Source organism: Myotis daubentonii, chromosome 5 (genome assembly GCF_963259705.1).
Source record: "Myotis daubentonii chromosome 5, mMyoDau2.1, whole genome shotgun sequence".
Lineage (NCBI taxonomy): Eukaryota > Metazoa > Chordata > Mammalia > Chiroptera > Vespertilionidae > Myotis > Myotis daubentonii.
Window position 1 is genome coordinate 20,208,336 of NC_081844.1, and position 23,596 is coordinate 20,231,931.

At 55.9% G+C, this 23,596-nt stretch overlaps 3 protein-coding genes across 10 annotated transcripts; 1 reads left to right on the plus strand and 2 right to left on the minus strand.

Annotated features, from left to right (window-relative positions):
- Nucleotides 1-978: 978 nt before the first annotated feature.
- Nucleotides 979-6,900, plus strand: ABHD8 (abhydrolase domain containing 8). The gene is made up of 5 exons (XM_059696304.1): nucleotides 979-1,201; nucleotides 2,824-3,571; nucleotides 5,224-5,394; nucleotides 5,539-5,755; nucleotides 6,239-6,900. Exons 2-5 carry the CDS (start codon nucleotides 2,832-2,834, stop codon nucleotides 6,392-6,394), a joined length of 1,284 nt encoding a protein of 427 aa, XP_059552287.1. The 5' UTR covers nucleotides 979-1,201; nucleotides 2,824-2,831; the 3' UTR covers nucleotides 6,395-6,900.
- ANKLE1 (ankyrin repeat and LEM domain containing 1) lies at nucleotides 6,889-13,064 on the minus strand. 2 transcript variants are annotated; one of them, XM_059696302.1, is made up of 9 exons: nucleotides 12,320-13,062; nucleotides 12,092-12,244; nucleotides 11,575-11,680; nucleotides 11,333-11,477; nucleotides 10,351-11,094; nucleotides 10,063-10,240; nucleotides 9,641-9,800; nucleotides 9,405-9,534; nucleotides 6,889-9,148 (listed from the first exon to the last, which is right to left on the minus strand). In XM_059696302.1, the coding sequence occupies exons 1-9, from the start codon at nucleotides 12,379-12,381 to the stop codon at nucleotides 8,976-8,978; spliced, it is 1,851 nt and encodes a 616-aa protein (XP_059552285.1). In that variant the 5' UTR covers nucleotides 12,382-13,062; the 3' UTR covers nucleotides 6,889-8,975. The 2 variants fall into 2 exon arrangements, with proteins under 2 accessions (XP_059552285.1, XP_059552286.1); XM_059696303.1 differs by lacking the exon at nucleotides 9,405-9,534 and having other exon boundaries at nucleotides 8,982-9,148; nucleotides 12,320-13,064.
- Nucleotides 13,065-14,157: 1,093 nt separating this feature from the next.
- On the minus strand, nucleotides 14,158-21,986 carry BABAM1 (BRISC and BRCA1 A complex member 1). 7 transcript variants are annotated; one of them, XM_059696310.1, is made up of 10 exons: nucleotides 21,829-21,986; nucleotides 21,327-21,432; nucleotides 20,577-20,886; nucleotides 19,748-19,806; nucleotides 18,961-19,081; nucleotides 18,775-18,853; nucleotides 17,104-17,128; nucleotides 15,564-15,693; nucleotides 15,314-15,400; nucleotides 14,158-14,624 (listed from the first exon to the last, which is right to left on the minus strand). In XM_059696310.1, exons 3-10 carry the CDS (start codon nucleotides 20,871-20,873, stop codon nucleotides 14,421-14,423), a joined length of 1,002 nt encoding a protein of 333 aa, XP_059552293.1. In that variant the 5' UTR covers nucleotides 20,874-20,886; nucleotides 21,327-21,432; nucleotides 21,829-21,986; the 3' UTR covers nucleotides 14,158-14,420. The 7 variants fall into 7 exon arrangements, with proteins under 7 accessions (XP_059552293.1, XP_059552290.1, XP_059552289.1 ...); XM_059696307.1 differs by having other exon boundaries at nucleotides 20,577-20,919; XM_059696306.1 differs by having other exon boundaries at nucleotides 20,577-20,924.
- Nucleotides 21,987-23,596: the final 1,610 nt, after the last annotated feature.

Consider the following 23,596-nt stretch of genomic DNA (forward strand, 5'->3'; position numbering starts at 1 on the left):
TCCCCTCAAGAGCCAGGCTCGGGGCTGAGTCCCTGCGGCACACAAGCATCTCCCAGCTTGGGGAGGGAGTGTGTGTTTGCTGCAAGAATATTATCCCAGAAGCGCTCTAAGTGGGCGGGAGTGGGTGGCTGGACCTAATCCAGCTCGGGCAGCAAATTTTAGGAGTTGGGGACGGACAAGGAATGGTTAACCCCTTGTCCTCTGAAGCCCATCTTACCCCATTGTCATTGAGCAAACCACTACAATACTACACCAGTACAATAATGCCCATAAAGTATCGAGCGCTTGCCGTGCCGTTTTACCTGCACAGAGAACGCACGAGGAGATTAATTGCATAGATAAGTAAGTGGAGTCTCAGGGAAGCAACCAGCCCGGGGTCATATAACTGCAAAGGGCAGAGGGTGGCTTTGGACCCTGGGCTCTCTGACTCCAGCTGGGACCACAGAGTCCCTGGTTAAACTGGCCGATCTGGAGAACTCCGACTCCCCAGTTACCCAGAGCGCCAATACTTCTGTGTAAAGGTTTAAGGAATACATTTCCAGGACTTGGAATCATACAAGCGTGGATCCAAATCGCATCTCTGCCCACCCGCCTCCACTAGTCTTGTGACCTTGTGCCTCAGTTTCCCCACCTGAAATTGTAAAGATCTGGACGTCTCTACAGGGAAAGGTCAGCACAGAGAGAGGACCTGGGGCTTCGTTGGGAGGGGACCGGGCAGTTCGGAGGCAGGGGCTGGCCGAGGGGATCCTATTCGCAGCGAGGGGGCTCCGGGTCCCGCCTCCTTGAGCTCCTCAAGCACCAACTTGCGACCCCTCCTCGGCCCTGGGCCAGGCCCAATTCCTCCTCCCACCTCTGCAAGCCCCGCAAGCGGGCTGGGCAGTGGCAGCCCGCCCCCATGCCGAGATGCCGCTTCTGATTGGTAGTCTAACTAGGGCAGGTCAGTCCGCAGCTGCGATTGGCGGAGGTGCCCGTCGGTCGGCGCGCGGCTCCGCCCCCCGGGGAGAGACTTAAAGGGCCGGTTTGCTCAGCAGCAGCGGCGGTGGGATGCCCCCTCCTTGACCACCATTCCAGACCCGCGCCGTCCCGCGTAGACGCGCCCGGCCCGACCCCGCGCCAACATGTAAACGGCTCCTGCAGGCAGACGCTGGCTTCCCCGCCCGGGACCCCTCCGCCCCGCCCCGGGCCCGGAGCCCTCGATGAGGTGAGCGGGGAGGGGGCCCGGGGAGGGCTACATTGAGGCCTCCGGGGCTTCCACTTCTGAGGGGGTGTCCACAAAGTCCGCGCTCGGGTGCTTAAGAAGTCGTGGAGCCCCCGTGGCCTTGACCCCGCCACAGTGCTGATAGGCACTCGGGAGGTAGGGGCCTGGCATTAGGGAGGGGGGCTGCCGCGGCGCATCGGTATTCCCCTCTGCAATCTGGGGTTGGGACCCGCCAGAGGTGGGGGTGCAGCCAGCTCCCCTTCCATCAGCAAGTATGGGTCACCCAGGGCCTGCCGCGGCGTGCGTGATCCCCGCGGCGCCAAGGATGGGAATGGGGGAGGGGTTGGTCCCATCTCCAGGCCCTAGAGACAATGGGGGTGTGATGTGCCCATATCCCCCTTGAGTTATGTAACTGCCTGTGGTTGCCATGGACACGGGAGAGGTGGCCCAGGGAACAGGATGGAGACCTGGAAGCCCCCAGGCAGAACACTGCCTTCTCCATCTTCATCTCCACCATTAGGGGTTGTGTGTCAGCCCCCCAGAACCCAGTGCTGGAGCCTCAGCTTGTCCTTCTGTGAAACAGATCCAGCGCCCCATGGTCTTGGAGAGAGAGATGGACAAAGGCTCTGGAGCTCCGTCCCAAACCTTGTCCCCCGGGGCCTTACCTTTCAGGAGCCAGGTTTAGAGACTTGGGATTGGGGCATTTTTAGATGCCTTCAGAGACCCACAGAACATGCTAGCTCAGTGACAGAGAGTTAATGAAAGAGTGCGTGTGTGAATGGATTAATGATTGGATAAATGAATGAATGGGCTTAGGAAACCATAACTGCTATGAATCTGAGCTGGGGGAGATCCTCTGGACTGGGCCATAATGCCCCCCCCCCCCCCAGGAAGGTCCACCTGACTACACTACATTCCCTATAAATGCCTCTTGGGCCAGCCATAGCCAGGTCCTTCCTCTCTAGGATAGACCAGAATGGCCAACCACCAGCAGGCACTGACCAGACAGAACATCTTTCTTTTTAAAAAAAATATATTTGTATTGATTTCAGAGAGGAAGGGAGAGGGAGACAGAGATAGAAACATCAATGATGTGAGAGAACCATCAATTGGCTGCCTCCTGCACAACCCCCCACTGGGGATCAAGCCCGCAACCTGGGCCCGTGCCCTTGACCGGAATCGAACCCAGGACAGGACCCTTCAGTCCGCAGGCCGATGCTCTACCCACTGAGCCAAACCTAGCTGCTAGGGCTTTTTTCCCTTCTTTTCTTGTTTCTATTTTTTAAATATTTTTATTGATTTCAGAGAGGAAGGGAGGAGAGAGAGAAACATCAATGATGAGAGAGAATCACTGATTGGCTGCCTCCTGCCCACCCCCCACTGGGGATTGAACCTGCAACCCCGACATGTGCCCTGACCAGGAATGCAGCCCTGACCTCCTGGTTCATAGGTTGATGCTCAACCACTGAGCCATGCTGGCTGGGCCAGTCAGAACATCTTGGCCCTGATCCTCCATAAACTGGAGCCTAGATGGAGCCTCCAAGGGTGCCTTCTGCTCCAGGTGTGGGAAGTGGATGGTGTGGGGGCCGCTTCCAGGGCCCCTGAGCTGTCTTCCCCACTCACAGGACACACCATGCTCACCGGGGTGACCGATGGGATCTTCTGCTGCCTACTGGGTGCACCACCCAATGCAGTGGGGCCACTGGAGAGCGTTGAGTCCAGCGATGGCTACACCTTCGTGGAGGTCAAGCCTGGCCGCGTGCTGCGGGTGAAGCACGCTGGACCTGCTCCAGCTCCAACCCCACCTCCACCGCTACCTGATACAGCCCAGGGGGACCGGTCTGGCTTGGTCCGGTGCCAGCGCCGAATCACCGTGTACCGTAACGGGAGGTTACTGGTGGAGAACCTGGGCCGGGCACCAAGAGCTGACCTCCTGCTTGGGCAGAATGGCTCCGGGGAGCCTCCGGCCTCTCTAGAGGTGGAGCTGGCAGACCCGTTGGGCAGCGATGGCCGTTCGGGCCCAGCCAGTGCTGCGAGTGGCAGTGGCGGGCGACGGCGGCGAGCCCGGCGCCCCAAGAGGACCATCCACATTGACTGTGAGAAGCGGATCACCAGCTGCAAGGGCACACAGGCCGATGTGGTGCTCTTTTTCATCCATGGTGTTGGCGGCTCCCTGGCCATCTGGAAGGAGCAGCTGGACTTCTTTGTGCGCCTGGGCTATGAGGTGGTGGCTCCGGATCTGGCCGGTCATGGGGCCAGCTCCGCGCCCCAGGTGGCTGCAGCCTATACCTTCTACGCGCTGGCAGAGGACATGCGTGCCATCTTCAAGCGCTATGCCAAGAAGCGAAATGTGCTCATTGGGCATTCCTACGGGTGAGCCAACGCTGGGGGGGCGGGGAGTGGGGGTCGGGGTTGGGGGTGGGGGCTGACAGAGACTGGACACCCCCATCACAAAACACTGATTTTCCTCATTGAAAAATCCCATTAACATCTGCAACAAGGCAGGGATCCCTACCACCAGTGCTATTGTTTAACATTGTTTCAAAGCAGTGTTTCTCACTGTGGACATTTTCGGTCCAGTAATTCTTTTCTGTGAGGGGCTTTCATGTGTCCTGTAGGATGGTTAGCCGCATCTCTGACCTCTACCCGCTAGATACCCCTGGCACGTGGTCTAGTGATGATCGTGACAAAAAATGTCTTCAGATGCTGCCAAAGTTCCCCTGGTGGGCAGAATTATCCCTGGCTGAGAACCAATGTCTTCAACTAAGTTCAAAATTGCTTGCCCTGGAGATCCCAAGGGCCCCAAGGAAGGGCTCATTGGAATCCCATAAATTCTCTTTACAAGGCAGTTTGCTGTGTAAGTCACTCTCCCTTGAAGGAGTGATAGATAATACCATCTAGCATTTAGATGAGAGTTCACTCTATGGAAGGCTCTGGGCCTGGGTGCCTGGTCACTGTCAAATGGTACCACTCCCTCCTTTATCCAGAAGGAAAGGCAGAATCCCATCACAGCCAGCCAGGTTGAGAATAATTGTTTTAGTAGTTGTAGCCTATGCAATTAGACAAGAAAAAGAAATGTTACATAAACTTCTGAAAGAAAGGAAGCCAGGCTGGGAGGTAACAGCTCTTATTTGTTTATATGATCACAACCCCCAAAGTGGATGCTCATGCCAATGATTTCTCCAATTAAATGATCACTCGTCCGCGTGCTAGCTCCTGTGATCCCATAGCAATGCTATGAGGTCAGCATAGTTACTTTGTCACAGGTGTGGAGATGGAGGCTCAGGGGTTAAGCATCCTGCCCAAGGGCGTTCAGTGAGTCACTGGCACAGTCAGGTCCGCCCAACTTCTGCCCGTCCCATCATCCCTTTTTATAGTAGAGACGGCAAACTTTTTCTTAAAGGGCCAGATAGTAAATATTTTAGGTTTGTGAATCATTCATCCGTCTCTGCTGTAACTTCACAACTCTAATGCCATAGCAGGAAAGCAGCCATAATTGTACACAAGCGGGGCGGCTGTGTTCCAATAAAATTTTACAAAATATTTTATAAATTTACAAAATTGTGAATTTAGTTTACAAAAACAAAGTGGTCCTCCTTAGAAGGAATGAGGAGCTGACCTAGGAGGCTCCTCAGGCAGACCCTTCCACCTTGCCTAAGGCAGGCAGGTGTGGCACACCAGCGGGAAGGGATGTTTGTTTAATCAGGTTGCTTCCCAACAATTAGCAATAAGTAACTCTTACCCCTTTGGAGGTCATGGTACCTTGGGGATCTATGGAAAGTTCTAAGTTCGAATTCTTAAAAAATAAAAAATAAAAAAAATTCTACCCTCAACACACACACACCTCACAATTTCAGAACATTCAAATGCCCAACCCACCCCTCATCCCCACTCAATGTCCATGGGCCTTAGGGGGGAATCTTGGCCTTCAAGGACCTGCCCCTGGGTAAGGGTATACATGAACCCCCTCACTGCCTGCACCCCGCTGACCACCACCCTTCCACCCCCACCCACCCACTGGGCAGTGTCTCCTTCTGTACGTTCCTGGCGCACGAGTACCCAGACCTGGTGCACAAGGTCATCATGATCAACGGCGGGGGCCCCACGGCCCTGGAGCCCAGCTTCTGCTCCATCTTCAACATGCCCACGTGCGTCCTGCACTGCCTGTCGCCCTGCCTGGCTTGGAGCTTCCTCAAGTGAGTGACCCCCGTCCTGGCAGACCCCGGCCCCTCCCCCTGAGTTGTGTGGGAGGGGAAACCGGAATGGCTGGGGCTGGCGTGGGGGGACACCCTCGGTGGGCCAATGGCACAGGGACTCCAGCAGGGCGTGCCTACCACCAGGGCCGGCTTCGCCCGCCAAGGGGCCAAAGAGAAGCAGCTGCTGAAGGAGGGCAATGCATTCAACGTGTCGTCCTTCGTGCTGCGAGCCATGATGAGTGGCCAGTACTGGCCCGAGGGCGACGAGGTCTATCACGCGGAGCTCACTGTGCCGGTCCTGCTGGTCCATGGCATGCATGACAAGTTTGTCCCGGTGGAAGAAGACCAGCGCATGGCCGAGGTAGGGGCTCAGCGTCGGCCGCTGTACCCCAAGCCCCTTGTGCAGCCCAGGGAGACTCAGCCATGTTTTTCAGCCCCAGGGACACGGGAGCTTAGAGAGAGAAATCCAGAAAGTAGGGCTGCCCTGCCCAGCTATTAGGATTATGCGCTATCCCCCTGCGCATAAAAAGGCGCTCTTCACGGCTGGGGTTTGTATAACTGACCAGTGAGTGGGGTGGGCTACAAGATTCGGGCAGAGCAGGCCAGGAGGTCTTTAGATCAGAGGTTGCCAAAAAGGGGTCTTAGGATCCTTAGCACTTGGAATAGCTCTGGACCAGCAGTTCTTCGCCAGCGAGGATTCTGCTCCCTTCCCCCAGCCCCCTTGGATGAAAGTGCAGCAGCGAGGTAGACTCCAGGAGGGCCTCCCCATGCTGCAAGCCGCAGGTGGTGAGCAGGGAGCCACAGCGCCGCCAGCTGTGTGTGCCTGAGCCTTTGTCTCCCACAGATCCTGCTTCTGGCCTTCCTGAAGCTCATCGACGAAGGCAGCCACATGGTGATGCTGGAGTGTCCAGAGACGGTCAACACGTTGCTCCACGAATTTCTGCTCTGGGAGCCCGAGCCCCCGCCTGGTGCGCTGACTGTGCCTCCTGAGGAGAAGTAGCTGCTGGGCCAGCAGGGCCTTGAGGAAGAGAGCAGGAGCCTGCGCTGCTGGGTCTGCAGCCGGGATATCTGGGCAGGCCGTTAGCTCTGGTGGACGGGGTCAGCCTGGGGAGACGGCCCTGGGCTGGCTGGCTGGGCGTGGCATTCCAGGGAGCCAGGTGGACACTCAGGCTCCGCTTGCATCCTGTGGGGCCCAACCAAGGTGGGGCCCATCCTGCCCGTAGCAGGGACTCTCGCAGAGGATGACCTTGTACAGAAGCCCCCTGCCCATCGAAGCCAAGGCCATAGTCATGGTTGAGGCGACACCCACCCCATTGTCTTACATGTTAGCCATGCTTAATCCAGAGACCCTGAGGGGGGGGGGGGCGCCCCATTACCCAAGACCCTCCACTCCCATTTCCTGGCGTTGGTAGCTTTTGTTGTCTAAGGGGGCAGGGATGGGGGGACTGGCACCACAGAATCTGCACATCTCAACCTGTAACTCAATAAAAAGAAGTGACAATCCAAGCCTCCGGACCTGTGCTGGCTGACCATAGGGCAGGGGGGGTTCCCCTGAGCCTCAGTTTCCCCATCTGCAAATTGGGCTGATGCAGGTGCCTGCCCTTCCAGGATGGCTTCCCCAATTTCCCCTTCCTCCTCAGAACACTGGGGTGCTCGGGCAGTATTCCCAGAGCAGAAGGAAGAAAGTCAGGGGATGAACTCCTTGTCGCTGTAGGGGAGGAAGAGGTCCATATGGAGGCTGAGGTGGGGGTCCCCGGATGTCGCATGGGATTAGAGGAGCCATAATGGAGTGCCAGCTGTATACAAGGCCCCATGCTGAGTTCACTGAATCCCCTTCACCCCAAGTCACACAGCAAGTTAGTGCCTCTTGCTGTCCCATTTTGTCTTTCAACTTGGTTTAGGGTGGCTTTTGTCATGAAGGTATTCATTCTGAAGCCACCAAATCATTTTCTGTCCAGCAGAAGGGTTTCCCTGCCCCGTGGCCATGCTCCTGTTCCTCTGTGTTTTATCCTAGTGTTTGTATATCTAGGTACACTGGTGGTTCGTGAGGATGGCGGCAGGAGACAACTGCCCCCTTGGTCACTGCCGGTTGGGTCCTTTCCCCCCTGGTTTATGCGCCATTGTAGCCCAGTGACTCTCACCAGGGGCACAGCTGTCCCTTGGGAAATTCTGGAGACGGTTGGACCACATCTGGGAGGTGGAGGGCGATAGTGACCCCTGGTGGGTGGAGTCCAGGGATGCCTCCCGGCACCTTGCAATGCAGAGGACAGCCCGCACCCCGGAAGGAACTGGGCTCGAGCATCAGTGGAGCAGGGGCTGGGAAACTCCGTTAGACCACGCCCATCTCTTTGGGGACTTTGGAGGCCTCTGGATTCTTTCCTAGCGACCTGTTTGCGAATTCCTGGGTAGATGACTCAGTTTTAATTGCTGTCACTTTATCAGGAGTCTTGGTGTTTGGGCAGCTGCTCAGCTCAGAGAGAGGTTCCTTCAGTTCCATTAGAATGGGGGAGCCCAGGCCCCCTCTGGAGGCTGGGAGAAGCGGGGTGGGGTAGGGGGGGTCGCATCATGGGCTCTAAAGTGGAGGAACCTAAGTGGGGAAGCTCCGTCCAGGTTAGAGTCGGCCCTACAGAACTTGGTTAGCCGACGCTGCAATGAGGAGACAGTGAAGCCAATGAGGCAGCCGTTCCCCAAGTCCCTAAACGCACTAGACGGTCCGAAGAAACAACTTCTGGAAAACTTAAATGTCCCGCAGCACCGCACCAGCGCCACGGCCTGGCATCTCACTGAAACTCTTCGCAAATGTGACTAATCTGCAATCAGAGCGCCACCAGAACTTGGGGTTGCTGATCCCATTTTATGGTGGCAGAAACGGGCTCAGAGAAGCAATGCCAGGAAGCTGGCATTGCACCGTGACCCTCAGGGATGGTGTCTTATACCCACAACCCACCAGCTCCCTAGCCCTGGCCTATCACCAGACACAGTTGGCACCTTGAGAACTCAGGGCACTGCCCTTACCCAGGAGACGTTCCACCTGGGTCACCTCTGGCTCAGGGCAGGGCTCTGAGTCCCATCCAACCCCACAATCCCCCGAGGCAGGACCTCACTGTCCCTACTGAGGAAACTGAGGCTCAGACAGACAAGTGACTGGTCTGAGGTACCACATCTGGCAGCAGCCGGACCCAGCTCTTGAACTGGGTAGCTTCCCTTCATGTAGCCGAGGAAGCTCCCAGCCCACAGTGTGGGCCCCCTGTGCCTGGAAGATCCAAGTGGACTTTGTCTACACAGACAGGCCCACACTGCCAAAGCCCTGGCTCGTTCCAGAGTACCAAATGTTTCAAAGAACCTTCTGGTCCACTTGTTCTCCTCCCATCATGGGGAGTTCACTACCTCCCCAGCAGTTCCATCTGTAACAGAATCCTCCCTTAGCTTGAGGGGGAGGTCTTCCCTGCTTCTCATCCCCCCCCCCCCCCGCCCCCCTGGCCTTCTGGAACTGGAGGTAGAAGGCTGCTTTCAGCACAGGGCAGCTGGAACATTCAAACACCCTGGCCTCCACCCAGCCCGGCTGGGCAATTTCCCAGGGCTCAGCCACAGGCCTGGATGTCTTGGGGTCGCAACTCTCGCTCGCCCTCAGCCAGGAAGACAAGGAGGGCGCGATGCAACAGATGCACTCCCAAGCGGCGGCGGCGGCTGGGTGACCAGCTCGCCACCACTCCATAGCAGTGTCCTTGTTTCTGGTTGGTCAGTGTCCGGATCCCTGGAGAGATTGGGAGTGAGGTCACAGGGGTCGCCTCAGTGAATTCCAGGTAGAGAAATGTGACAGTGAACCCACTGTGTATTCCCCTTAAGCAGGTATAAACCCATGGAGCAAAATATGTGCATATGCAGGTACACCACTGGTGCTCAATAATTGCTCATTGAACAAATTAACAGCCCTGAGAGGGCAGGGGTGAGGGAATTGGTAGAGCAAGTGCCCTTCCTGTGACCCTTCCCCCCACAAGCCAGGCACCCACCTAGAGCCTCCACAAGACACGCCTCTCGAGTGTAAGCCTCCACAGCGACCACATGCTGGAAGCAATGCAGGGACACGACTCCACGACCACTAGCCCAAATGTCCAAGATCTGGCGCACTTTGGGGCAGGCCTAGGGGGCCGGGGCAAGGTCAGGGGTCTGCCTCCCAATTCCCTCCTTCCTCTACCTGCCCACGGCCCGGCTGTCCCTGCCCTGACCCTGGTACTTGTCCTCATACCTGCTTTCCTGACCTCCCACGGTAGCCAAGGGCCTCCCAGAGGTGAACATTGGGCCGGGCCCGGGTCCCCTTGCCCACATAGAAGATGGCGTGGACGAAAGTCCGAAGGCATTCAACTGGAGTTAGCGCGGAGGCTCGTGCTGGCAGGTTCCGAGTCTCCCTGGATGAAAAGGCTTGGCTCAAAGAGGAAAAGGTGACAAGAGTAGCCCTAGAGAAACTCTCTAAGGTCACAGGGTATATACAACCCACATCCAGGGACCCACAGTTTACAAGGCAGCGCCCAAAGTCGTCAGCGGCTTGAATTAGTTCCAACTGCCTTTTCTAGATGAAGCTTAGGACCAGAGAGAGGGGCCAGTTCCCCTCTGAGGACGTGCAGTATGTAGGAACCAACCCCAGAATGCCCAGCTCCCACTTCGGAGTACCTGGGGTCCAGCAGCAGATACGTGAAACTGGACTTCACCACCCCCTCCCGCCACCTTCTGCTGGGATCCGGCTGCTCAAATTGCTGGACAAGTGCATCCTCATCTGCCCGGGCGTCTGGGATTCGGCCTGTCCTCAGGGCCTCAGTCAGCTCTGGGCTGTGCCCTGAAAAGTCTGGGCCTGGGAGGGGAAACTGAGTCAAGAGAGCTGGAGGAAGAGGTGGTTCCCAGAGATGAAGAGAGAAGTGGCACGGAGAGCCGGGCGTCTCCGGGTGCCCGGAAGGGACTAACCAGGAGCAGCCTGGGCTTCTGCGAGTCGTCGGAGGTAACGTGGACGGGTGAAGGGCGTGACGGGGCCTGGGCTCTCGCCCAGAGCCCGGAGCCTCTGCAGCAGTTCCAGGTCAGACATGACTGGCAGACACCCGCCAGAGGGCACGGGGTCCCTGCCCCCTGTGGGATGCACCTCGTCCTCCGTCAGCCAGAGGGCGCCCCCCTCACTGTCCAGGGATGATAGGTCATCTGTGAGGAAGTGGAAGTCGAAGGGTCCAGGCAGTGGTTGCGGAGGGGGGCTGGGGGCTGGGCTCTTCTCTGGGAGGGACGTGTGGGAGGGGGAGGTCAGAGTCAGGGCCTGTAGGAGGGCTTTTAATTCGGCCTCCTTGTCCGTCATGATGGCTCCATGTTCCAGCTGTGGGATGTCCGGAGACTTTAGCCTCCTCTGGGATGGTCCGAGATGAGGCAGGAGTTGCTGCCTGGGCAATGGCCCAGCCCCGGGGTATGTATGCGGGGCTGGGTCCTGGGATCCAGAAGCCTCCACTGCTGTGACAAAGGAGGCCTCTGAGCTGCAGTCCCAGCACCCAGGGGAGGACTCCAAGCCACCATCCTTGTCAGCTACTTCAGGGCAGGCGAGGAGGCTGGAGGGTCCAGGGCTAGCCTCCAGGTCCCTGTCCCTGCTGTCCCTGCTGCCCAGGCCTGTGGAGTCCAGCATCACACTGGGAGGTCCAGAGGGGCTGGCATCCAGCCCCTTTCCCTTGAGGGCTGAGCCTGCAGCAGAGGATGAGAGTTGGGGTTGGGGGGGGGGGGGAGCCAGAGATGGGAGTTGGATCAGCAACAGGTGGCCGGAGTCAAAGGGAAAAGAGAATGAGTGAAGGCAGCGAGAGCTGACCAGAGACACTGGACGTGAGACAGTCAGGACCAGCGGGAGACGGAAATCAGAGAGAGACACGATCAGCTGGTCCCTAGGCCAAGCCGCTGTCTCCGCACAGGCCTCACTCACCGCTGGGCTCAGGCTCCGGCTCCGGCTCCTGGGTCTCTAACCGGGTCCGGGCAGGGGTCCTAGTCAGCTTTGGGAGCTCCCTGAGGACGCGCACACAGTCCTGGTGCCCCTGCTGTTCTGCCAGGTCCAGTGGCCGGAGTCCATCCTGCGGGCGGCGCGATCACCAGGGGGCACCCAAGCCCTCTTTCCCCGCTTCCTCCCGCTCTCCAGGTCGGCCCCTCCGCTCCGCCAGGGCCCCTTACCTGGTCGAGCAGCCGGGGGTCGGCTCCCTGGCTCAGCAGCAGCTCCAGGCTGCGGCTACAGCCCCAGGCGGCGGCCACGTGCAGCGGTGTCAGCGCCTCGGCCGATCTGGGGCAGGAGCCGAGGAGTGTCCTCGGACTCTGTCCCCCATCTCCACCCTCCGGCCCGAGACACCCTCGGAATCTAGATCCTACGCCCTCAGCCTGGGACTCCAATCTCTGCTCTCTGACCCTAGAGATTCCACCCCTGGACCCGAATCTTCGATCCCCATTTCGGCCCGAGCGCAACCCCATCCCTCACCCTCATTCTGGGGCCCTCGCCCTCGCCCTTGGGCTCTCAGGATCCCTCCCCTAGTTCCACAAGCTCCTCCCTGGGGTGCCGAATCCCCACCCTTGGAACATGGGATGCACTCTCCTGGACTCCAGGGCCACGCCTTCCGGCTGGGGAGACCCCGCCTTCCTACTGGGGAGCCCCTTTCCCTACGTGGAAGGCCCGGCTCAGAGCCCAGACCCGCCTCACCGCACGTTGGGGTTCCCGCCTCGACACAGCAGAGCCTTGAGGCAGCGCAGAGCGCGTGGGTGCCGGGCTCCCGCCGCCAGGTGGACAGCTGCCGCGCCGTCCGCTAGCACCAGGTTGGGGTCCGCACCGCGGCGCAGCAGCTCCTCCACAGCCCTGCGATCAGGGGGTCAGAGTGGACCGCCACCCTCGCCCCCTGGCCCGGTCCGCCCGCCCCGGTCCCGTCCTCACTGCGGCTCCTCCTCCTGCAGCGCTGCCCGCAGCCGCCAAGCCAGCTCCGCCGCGGCGCCCATGCCCGCGCTGTCCCCAGCCCGCGGCCCAGCCTGACAGTTTCAAACTTCCCGCGGTGACCTTGTGCGCACGCGCCGCGCCGCCCCGCCCCGGGCTCTGGTGTCAGCACCCGGGTGCCCCGGAGGGTACCCAGCCAGGCCGCCCGCGCCGCACCTGCCTGGCACACTTTGGGATTCGAGCTTCAGTGCCCACTCAGGCCCGCGACCTCGAGCGGTGCTCGGGTAGAGCCTGGGCGGGTGGAGGCCGCCGCGTGTGCCATTTTCTGGCCTCAAAACGCGGACACATCCTGCTGAAGAGGGCGGAGCTACGACCCGGTGACTTGGAGGTGCCCACGGAGGCCTGCCGTAGAGGCCTCCATTAGCGCGCAAATTTAATTATCAGCTCCCGCCTCTAGCTCTGCGTCATCGCCTGTTTGCAGTCTCGGGGAGCCAGGAGGTCGTGCCTTTGGGGCTCTGGGCCTTAGTGTTCCCATCTGCAAAATGGGAGAATCCCCCGCAGGCTGGTGTGATGTTGCGCCAGTGTTTCAGCACAGGGTCCGGGCACACGGGTGCCCAGTACATGCTATGGGAAGGAAAGCTGTTGCTCAATAAGGCCATTTCAATTTTATATGGAGCTGAGAATCTATCTGGTAAACTTCTCTCACTGTTGCTCATTATCCAGACAGATAGTTGGGTAGTGGCCCTGTTGTGCCTGTCTTGTCTCCCTTCTGGGAACATCCGCTATTTCCTGGGTCCTGTAGTCCTCCCCTTCTCAGGAGAGGCTTGATCCAGGCCTGAACAATCTGAACATCCCAGAGCTCTGGCCCATGACCCAGGCAAGGCCAGCAGTAGGGGGGTGGGCAGTGGTCACAACTGTCAACCAACCATCATGGTGCCAAGTCAATGCCAACAGAAATCCCCAATGTAGGGTGCAGTGAAAGAAGATTCTTTATTCAGAGCAAACACCTCAAAATAGAACACAGCCCTCTGGCAAATTGTTTCAGCTCCAGCCAAGGAATCAGTCTTTGGTGGAAAAGGAACAAGCATTGCCCAGCCATAATGGAACTTAGACAGGGAAGCCCCAGCCCCTGACCCTTAATTGGACTGTTCTCATGCAAATTAGTACCCCAAATCATCAGTTTGATTGGCCCAAAAAGCACTAAGGAGTGGAGCCATTCTGATTCATCAAAGATGCTAACAGAGCTAAGAACCAGGTCACAGTTCAATTCCCCATCAAGGCATATGCCCAGGTTGTGGGCTCGATCCCGTGTGGGGCATGCAGGAGGCAGCCAATTAGTGATTCTCATCATTGATGTTTCTATTTCTCCCTCTCTGAAATCAATAAAAATATATATATATATTTTTTAAGATGCTAACAGAGACTATAGTTCCTCAGCTCCGATTGGACAAAGGGGTTATCTCCATCCTGTTGGTTGAAATATGATTCCAGGAATTCCTTTATATGAGTTGGCTCACCCAGCAGAACACAATGCTGGCAGGCAGGCATTTCAGTGCAGAAGGCAGGTAGTTTTTCTCCCTGAAGCTGGGTTTGCGTGAGAGGCAAAGGTTCCTGGGCTTCTTTTGTTTTTTAACATGAGACCAATTAGCCCCCAGGAGCCCCTTTGGGTAGGTATTTTCCCGCCCCCCGCAATGCCTGAAGAGCTGGATGTAGGCAAGCCTGAAGCTGCACCTCCGCTTATCCGCCAGAACCAAGCGATTCCCCTTGCTGTTCATTGGGTGGGTTTTCTGTCACCTTCAACCAAGAAGATCCTAATTAACACAAGGCGACTGGTGTGGACCTCAGTTAGAGATTTCTCAGGTTTTATTCTGGTGACAAAAATCACACAGGGAAGAACACATTACAATTGGCAAACTGGGGACTGAAATATGGACTGGGAATCATGGGTGTCCACAGTCCTGGGTTGCTTCCTGGAATAACGGGTTTCCTTCCAGGGCTCCGAAGTAACTAAGTGCTTCCTTGAAGTCCCCCAGGGAGCGGAGTTTAAGAACCAGCACTCCAGGCAAAGGGTTTCGTGGTACCAGGCTGGACGCACAGGGAAGGTTCAGACAGTGGCCTCAACCTCAGTGGCTTCCTCCTCCTCCTCCAGCAGGCTGTAGGAGGCATGGCTCTGGCAGGGCCGTTGCAACGGGTGAGCCAGCAGCTTAGCCATACAGTTGTGCAGCTCCAGGGCTGGCCCGGCCAGTGCCACCTCATACTTGTAGCTGGTGCCCTTGGTGTCCAGGCTGCCCATGAAGGCAAACATGTCCTGTGGGGCCAGGGAGGGGCTCTTCAAGCAAGGGCTCCCTGCCAGGCCTTCCTTGCCCCGGCAGGGTTTCCCAGAGGAGGCACCAGGGGTAGGTTCTGAAGGGTGAAGTTTTCCAGGCAGAAAACATTCCTGCCTTCAGCAAACACTCCCTGCTCCCCGCCCCGTGTTAGGGACACCGACAGGTCTCAGCCTGGGAGCCTCCAGACTGGAGTCAGTTGGAGGCTCCAAGGGGGGCTAGTAAACTACCCCCCAGTTCCCTTGCTGATCTTCCTTGAGGGGCAGGGAAGGCTTCCCTCAGTAGACACTTTTGGTTTAAATATTGAGGTATGAGTAGGAGCTGGCCTCAACCCCCCCTGTTCAGCTGGGTAAACTGAGGCTCAGAGAGGTAAGTGGTCCACTTGAAGCCCCACAGCTAGTTCAGGGCTGGGAGGTGAATGACCAGCAGAGTCTGGGTAGGCAGGGAGGGAAGGGTGCTCCAAGAAGAGGGCACAGCCAAGGCAAAAGCAGGGAGAGAGAAGCTGGCCCCCGTCCCAACAGCCCCCCTGAGCTCCCAGCAGACCACGTGGAAACGGTCGTCAAATGACAGAATGACCAGGAGCCAGAAGTTGGGATCCCCGAGACCCAGGGTGGATGGGTTCTAAGACGTCCCATCTACACCCACCTGCCGCCCACACCTGCCACGGCCTCACCTTCCAGCTCATCTCCTCCTCCTTCTCGTCGGTGCCATTGTGGATGTAAACAACATCAAAGAAGAAATATGGGCACTGGAACATTTTCTGCAGGTGAACAACACCAGCCTTTGAGACTCAGTCACCCTGCGCCCCACGACAATTCCCCAGCGTCTGCCTCAGACTCTGGGAACCTGCCAGCAGGTGCCCCAGTCCTGTGTTCAGGAAATCCCTCCTAGTGTCTCACCACCCTCTCCCAGGCCTCAGTCACCTTCATGGGCTCAGTCAGGGAGAACTGGGGCTGGCAGGGTGGACGGCTGTAGACAAGGATGGTACGGACCACATATGGGGGTGGGATCGTCTGCACATTCTCCGTGACTGGCAGCTCCGTCTTCTGTTGACTGCACAGTAAGGGGACAGATGAGAACAACTCTGGGGGTCCCTCCCTTTATCACCTTTGGAGAGCCAGCTCCTTGCAGGGCATGCAGAGCCCCCCCTGTCCCCTCCCCAGTTTACTGCTGTCTTTAAGCCTTTGCACATGCTGTTCTCTCTGCCCAGAGCACCTCCCCAGCCTTACCCTCTGCCTGACCTCTTCTGTTTTGCTAAACCCAAAGCTGAGGCCTGCTCCGCCCACCCTGAGTGTCCCCTATCACATGGAGTTGGCCCTGCCCCACCAGGCCAGGAACTCTTAGGAAGGGACTTAATCTTTTATCTAAATCAAGACACATTTCCCTACTTGGCCACAACTGGATCTCACGGGCAGAGGGCACCAGGCAGAGGGCAAGGTCCTTCCTATGTAAAAAGCAAATCTGATCCTTCACAAGAAAAAAGCCAACTTCCTCATAGAAAAACCGGTAAAGGGGACAAATAGACAAATCACTACAGGAATGCCAAACGGCTTTAAAATGAATGAAAAAAAGGGCTCAAAGAAAAGCACTATCACACAAGCAGAGCTTTCAGCAGCATGATCAGTCCTGGTGCCAGGGGAAATAAACAGTTAATTTCTGAGGCAGTACTTTGGCAATGTCTAGCAAAATAATCCCCCCTTAATCAAGTATGTCCTCTACTGTGAATTTACCTCATGGGTTCACTTGCAAAATTTGCTGAGATGTTTGTACCAAGTTAATTAAAGGCAACACAAGCTCTGTGCCCAGCATCAGGGGCTGGTGAAAATAGAGATCAGAATAGTAGGGCCCACAAACTAAGAATGCGTTTATATTTTTAAATACCTGGAGGGGGGAAAATCAAATTAATATTTCATGACATGTGGAAATGACATGAAATTCAGTGCTTATCAATAAAATATTATTGACACACTAGAGGCCGTGCACCAGTGGGGTCCCTTGGCCTGGCCTGCGGGGATCAGGCCGAAACCAGCTCTCCGACATCCCCCAACAGGTCCCGGATTGCGAGGGCAGGTCTCGGATGACACATCCCAGAACTGGGCTGCTTCCTCTCTGGTTCAGGGTGCATCACCCGAGAACCACAGCTGCCAAGTCACGCAGCTCAGCAGCTCCTGCGTTAAGAGTCTGCCCCCTGGTGGTCAGTGCGCATTATAGCTACTGGCCAGTCCACCAGTTGCTTAGGCTTTTATATAGAGAGATGGCCACGCCCACTGTGTCCAGAGTTGGTGGTTGCCTTTGGATTCCTAAGGCAGAGTCAGTTGTTATGATCTGCAAAGCCAAACACATTTACTATCTGGCTTTTTATAGAAAGAGTATGCAGCCTCCTGGGCTAAAACAATGGTGTGGAGGGCCATGGGCCACTATAGGACTAATACGAGGGTGAGATACGGGGAAGGAAGGACTTACATGAGGCTGAAGAGACCTTCCATATCTGGTGGGGATGCTAAGAACACAGGCGGCAGAGCACGGGTGGGAAGGGTGCATGACTTCCCTCATCCTGATGTCAGGAGACCCCAGGTGCCTCAGAACCTGGGGCCAGGTACCTCTGTGCAGGAAACCTGTGTGTGACCCCAGCCCCGTGGCCTGAGCCTGTTTTCCTCAGCAGAGATCACAGACGAGGGGGCTGACATCAGGTGCCCTGAAGACCACTGGTGATTCAAAACTCCCCTTTCCCTCAGGCCAGGGCCACGCTCCTTACGAAGAGCTATGGGTGTTCCTGTTCCCCTCCTCCCAACTCTCACATGTTTTCTAACTCACAGGGATGATATTTTATCTAAGTTTTGAGCTGCATGTGAGCCTTTCATGTTCAAATTAGCATGAAATGTGATGTAGTGCCCTAGCTGGTTTGGCTTAGTAGACAGAGTGACGGCCTACAGACGGAAGGGTCCCGGGTTCGGTTCCAGTCAAGGGCACATGCCCAGGTTGCAGGCTCAATCCCCAGTAGGGGGCATGCAGGAGGCAGCCAATCAATGATTCTCTCTCATCATTGATGTTTCTATCTCTCTCCCTTTCCCTTCCTCTCTGAAATCAATAAAAACATGTATTTTTTAAAAAATGTGATATAGCCCTAGCCGGTTTGGCTCACTGGATAGAGTGTCAGCCTGGGGACTAAAGAGTTCCAGGTTCGATTCCGGTCAAGGGCATGTACCTTGGTTGCGGGCACATCCCCAGTGGGGGGTGTGCAGGAGGCAGCTGATTGATGCTTCCCTCTCATCGATGTTTCTGACTCTCTATCCCTCTCCCTTCCTCTCTGTGAAAAATCAATAAATATATTTTTTAAAAAAATGTGATATAGTGGTGACTGTGACTTTTCAGTCACATATTGGCATTTTTTGAGCAAATGGCACCAAATGTATAATTGGCCCTGCATGGAGTGCTCCCCCTGTGGGCACAGTTTTGACATCCAGAGTCCGAATCAGCTGGTTTTGCTTCTGTGCTACGACTTTACCTCGACAGGAACCCATGGGGTAAGAGGTAGCCTGCCTCCCATTTTACAGATGAAGAAACTGAGAGCCTGGGGAGCATTTGAGATTTTGCTTCCTGGCAATGTCATCAGTTTGGCTCAAATAAACTCTCTTTTCTTGTTAATCCTCACCCGAGGATATTTTTCCATTGATTTTAGAGAGAGTGGAAGAGAGAGGGAAAGACAGAGAGAAACATCAGTGTGAGAGAAACACATTGATTGGTTGCCTCCTGCACTTGCCCTGACCAGGGCCCCGGCCGGGGAGGAGCCTGCAACCAAGGTACTCGCCCTTGACTGGAATCAAACCCAGGACCCTTTGTTCTACAGGTTGATGCTCTATCCACTGAGCCAAACTGGCTAGGGCTCTCTTTCTTTTTAAAATCCTCACCCAAGAAGTGAGGATATTTTTGATTTTAGAGAGTGGAAGGGAGGGGGGATGAGGAGGGGAGTGGGTGGGGAGAAAAACATTGACGTGCCAGCAGAACTGAGATCTGGACCTGATCCAATGTAAGTTGGGTCCCTCCAAGCTCAGGCTTCCTGGGTTCTGGGTACAAGACAGGCCAGCCTCCCACGCCGCCCCCTGCCCCCTGAGGTGCCTCTGCCTGGAAGGATACTGAAGTTGGAGCAGGAGGCCGTCTCTAGGTCGTAGAGGCAGCTGCAGAGCTCACGGGGGTCGGAGGTCAGTCCAGACAGCTGTGGGGAAACACAGGCCTCAGCAAAGTGCTCTCTGCCCCCAGGGGGTCCCAGAGCACCCAGCCTCATCCCTACCCCCAGGGGACCCCAGGGTGCCCCAGCCTCACCCAGGCGGTGTCATCGTTCACCACCACCAGTGCAAACTCATGGCTTTTGTCAATCTTGTGTTTTGTCCGCACAAACATCTCAATCATCTTCTGGGAGACATTGAGAGCGTTGGTTTTGGAGCTGGAGAGGGACAGAGAATGAGGGGGGTGGTTAAGGAGAGCCAGGCCTGGGGTGAGGCATATCCCCTCACCTGTCCATGCTGGGGAACCTTCCACCAGCCCTACAAGGAGGCCCTGGCCCACGTCACACAGTGTGTGTGTGTGTGGGGGGGGGGGGGGAATGGGGGGGAGGGGGAGGGGCATGCTTGTCTTCAGTATCTCCCAGAGCGTCTCAGACCCTCTCCAGGTTCTGTTGCTCAAGCCCACAGAGCCCTGCCTGCTCCGGGCAAGGGCTTTGGGGTCAGCTAAGCATGAGCCTGAATTCTTGCTCCACCTACTTGCTATGGTCTTAGGGAAGTTACTCTGCTTCTCTGAGTTTCCAAGTCATTGCTATGACATTGATTTTAGAGAGTGGGAGGGAGGGGGGAGGAGGGGAGAGAGAGGAGGGAGAAAAACACTGATGTGCCACAGACACATTGACTGGTTGCTCGATACCTCTCACATGCTTGGAACAGAGCCTGAGGGGCCACCGCTGTACCATTACCAGTTACTGTCGCTATGCTCTGATACCGCCAGGCCCCGAGCCAGACCGCAATGGTGTGAGTCTGAGGGAGAGAGCCCTGTGTTTTTCAGGCTGGGCCCCTCCAAGTTGTAGCTACACATTCAAGCCCTCAAATGTCCCTCTCACCCGTTGAATGACTCCAATTTTGGCAGTGACATTTCCTCCGACAGGTCCAGGCAGATGATCTGCAATGAAGGTGGAGAGTGGTGAAGGCACTGTGACTGGCCGCCCCTGGTGCCTGGATGTGAACACCAGCCCCCACATGCCTGGCCCTCTTTAAGCAGACCCATCTGAAAGGTGGTAAGATGACCCCCAGTTCCCAGTCAAGCTATCCACTGTGGAAGCTGGTGGCTCAGGGGAAAGAGCGCTGGACTAGGAGTCCAGGTTAATAAGTGTGTAAGCAAACAAGAGAATACATGACACAGAAACAAGGAAATAAGGGTATAGTGGGTTGAACTGTGGCCCCCAGAAGATATGTTTGCCTAGAACCTCAGATGTGGCTTTACTTAGAATTAGAGGCCTTGATGATGTAATTAAAATAAAGAAATTGAAAGGAGATCATCTGATCCGGTGACAAGTATTCTTATGACAGACAGGAGAGGAGACACAAACACAGAGAGGGGAGGGCCATGTGAAAACAGACAGAGATGGGAGTGATCAGCCGCAGCCAAGGATGCCTGGAGCTCCCCAAAGCTGAACGAGTAAGAAAAGACCCTCCCCTAGAGCCTCCGGAGAAAATGGGGTCCCTGCCAACATCTTGATTTCAGACTTCCGGTTTCCAGGACTGACAAGAGAATAAATTTGTTTTTTTCAGCCCCCCAGCTCACTGTAATTTGTTGCGGCAGCCCCAGGAAACTAACACAAAAGGGCTGTTTGCAGAGTGAATCCCAGAAGGCGAGAATGTCAGCCCAAGGTTCCCCAAAGCCTCAGAGCTTACGGCCAAATTCCCACTTACCACCTTCTCTGGACAGTTGACCCTTGGTGTCCGCACCTGGACCTCAGGGGCTGGTGGGGGCACCTGCCAGGGCTTGGGGCCAGCTCCCAGAGCATTCGGGGTCCCATCATCCGCACTGGCCGCCTCGCCCTCACCCTCACTTCGGCTTCCCACACTGGTCTGGGCCCCCAGTGCCCGGTCCTCAGCCCCCTCAGGGTTGGAGCGTGTACGGGGCCTTGGCTCCACTGACTGCTCTTCCTCCTCCTCCTCCTCCTCCTCTTCTTCCTCGGTGGGGCTGCTGGGCTCTGCCACTTCCATGGCTCCTGAGTGGCTGGATGAAGCAGGTATGGGGGAAGCCAGAATTCTGCCCTTAGGAATTTCAGAAACATTTGGTTACCCAGAAGGATAGGGCACTTGCTGCTTACCGACGATGAGTCGCTTCTCTCAGGGCCTCAGTTTCCTCATCTGTAGAATGGGTGCCTTTACACTTATCAGCCAAGCATCCGCTCTACCTTAAGTTAGAGCCTCCATGCTCACTTCTGTAGTGAAAACAACTACAAAGCCAGTGAACACAACGGGCTACTGTGAATGGCTCAGGAATGGGGACATGGCCCAATACAGGCCAGCGAGGGGCAGCTCTGAGACTTACAACACTGCCATTAGGGGAGAGGGGCTCCTTGGAGTTGCAGAGCTTGGGAGCTACAAGGAGAGAGTTGCTAGGAGCCTCGTTAGCCTCCAAGAGAGGAAAGAGCCGACGGGAGTGATGCTCACCCAGAGAACAGCGGGCAGAGTTCTGAGCACCTGGAGCCAGTCTATACGCCACTAATTCCCCTTTCTTGCTTCAGATAGATTGAGTTGGGTTTTCTGTAACCTGGAACTGAAAATGTCTTGGTAAATAAAGGAATCGTAACCTCTAGGATTCTCCCCCGTGGACGCTGGGCTGCCGAGGGGGTGTCTGTACATGGGGGTGTCTGCACAAGCGAGGGGCGGGATCTGGGTGCCACAGGCCCCTTTGAGGAAAGACAGGACGCCAGTGGGACAGCCTGCCTGTCTGGGCAATGGGCGCGGGCTGCCGGGGGTGGTCTCTGAGCGCCCCGCAGCCCCGCAACCTCCAAGGAACTAGCTGTAGAAGAGGGGTGGAGGCTAGGCTGCGGGAGAAACCAGAGCTGGGAACGGAAGCTTCCAAGGAGGCAGGGGGCTAGGTCCCGAGGGCTACGGGAGCGACGCCTCGAGGGACGAGCCCCACACGCTTTCAACACCCGCTTCTGCTCACCGTAGCCTCAGCCTCCCTCCGACTGGGCTGCCGACTCGCTAGGAAGCCGCCATCTTCGCAGCCGGACGTGGTCCGACGCGGCCGCGGCGCCTCCTGGGAAATGTAGTCCGGCGGCCCGCGGGGCGCGTGGAACGGTGACCTGGCCCAGGTTGAAGAGTCTCGGAAGCTGATAGGCTGGTGCTTCGCTAGGGGTGAGGTTTGGTAGGTGGCGAAGGGATACGTAGGGCGGGATCTTGAATCTGATTGGGTAAAAGCTAAATGAGGCGGAGTTTTCATTTCGGCGGAATCAGTCTACGCTGTTCCGCGGTTCTAGGCATAGGCTGGGATGAGCCGAGGGCAGTGGGCTTTCGTGGACCAGGCTCAGCGGGATGGAGAGGGCCTAGCTGCAGTGTAAAAGGCTGCGTGGGACAGGATTGGGCGGAATTTATTTATTTGGGGGGGGCGGGATTTAGAAGAGGCGCGGCTGATTTGTGGGTGAGGGGCGGGGTTTTGCGGCCTGATGTGGGCGTGGCGCAGGCCCAAGGCCCCTCCCAATTACTTAATTCTTATTTTATATATATTTGCAAAAATAAAAAATACTGCCCTAACCGGTTTGGCTCAGTGAAAGGAGCGTCAGCCTGTGGACTGAAGGGTCCCAGGTTCGATTCCGGTCAAGGGCATGTACCTTGGTTGCAGGCACATCTCCAGTAGGGGGTGTGTAGGAGACAGCTGATTGATGTTTCTCTCTCATCAATGTTTCTGACTCTCTATCCCTCTCCCTTCCTCTCTGTAAAAAAATAAACAAAATATATTTAAAGAAAAAAAATACTAAAAAGGCTGACTTGTGGTGAACACACAATACAATAATAGAGATGATGTGTTATAGAATTGTACACCTGAAACCTATATAATTTTATTAACCAACGTGATTCCAATAAGTTTAATTTTAAAAAATTAAAAAATAAGCCGGAACTATTTCAAACCACCCTTCCTTTTTCATGCACACTTCTTCCCTTAGCCCCAAAACTATTTAAAAATCTACTCTGCGCCCTGGCTGGTTTGGCTCAGTGGATGGAGTGTCGGCCTGCGGACTCAAGGGTCCCGGGTTCGATTCCGGTCGTGGGCATGTACCTTGACTGCGGGCACATCCCCAGTGGGGAGGGTGCAGGAGGCAGCTGATCGATGTTTCTTGCTCATCGATGTTTCTAACTAACTATCCCTCTCCCTTCCTCTCTGTAAAAAATCAATAAAATATATTTTAAAAAAAAATCTACTCTGACTTTTCGGCAAAGGGTTTGCCACCAGAACACAGGTGTCAGGGAAGCCGCTGCTAAATGTAAGCCAACATGGGAAAGGAAAAGACTCATATCATCATTATCGTTGGACACGCAGATTCTGGCAAGGCTAGCACTACTGGTCATCTGATCTACAAATGTGGTGGGATGGGCAAAAGAAATACCAAACATGTGAGGAAGCTACTGAGATGGGAAAGGGCTCCTTCAAGTATGCCTGGGTCTTGGATAAATAAACTAAAAGCTGAACCTGAGTGTGGTATCACCATTGATACCTCCTTGTGAAAATTGAGACCAGTAAGTATTATGTGACCATCATTGATGCCCCAGGACACGGAGAATTTATAAAAAAACATGATTACATGCCCCAGCCGGTTTGGCTCAATGGATAGAGCATCAGCCTGTGGATTGAAAGGTCCCAGGTTTGATTCTGCTCAAGGGCCCATGCCCTGGTTGTTGCTCGATCCCCAGTAGGGGGCATGCAGGAGGCATCATTG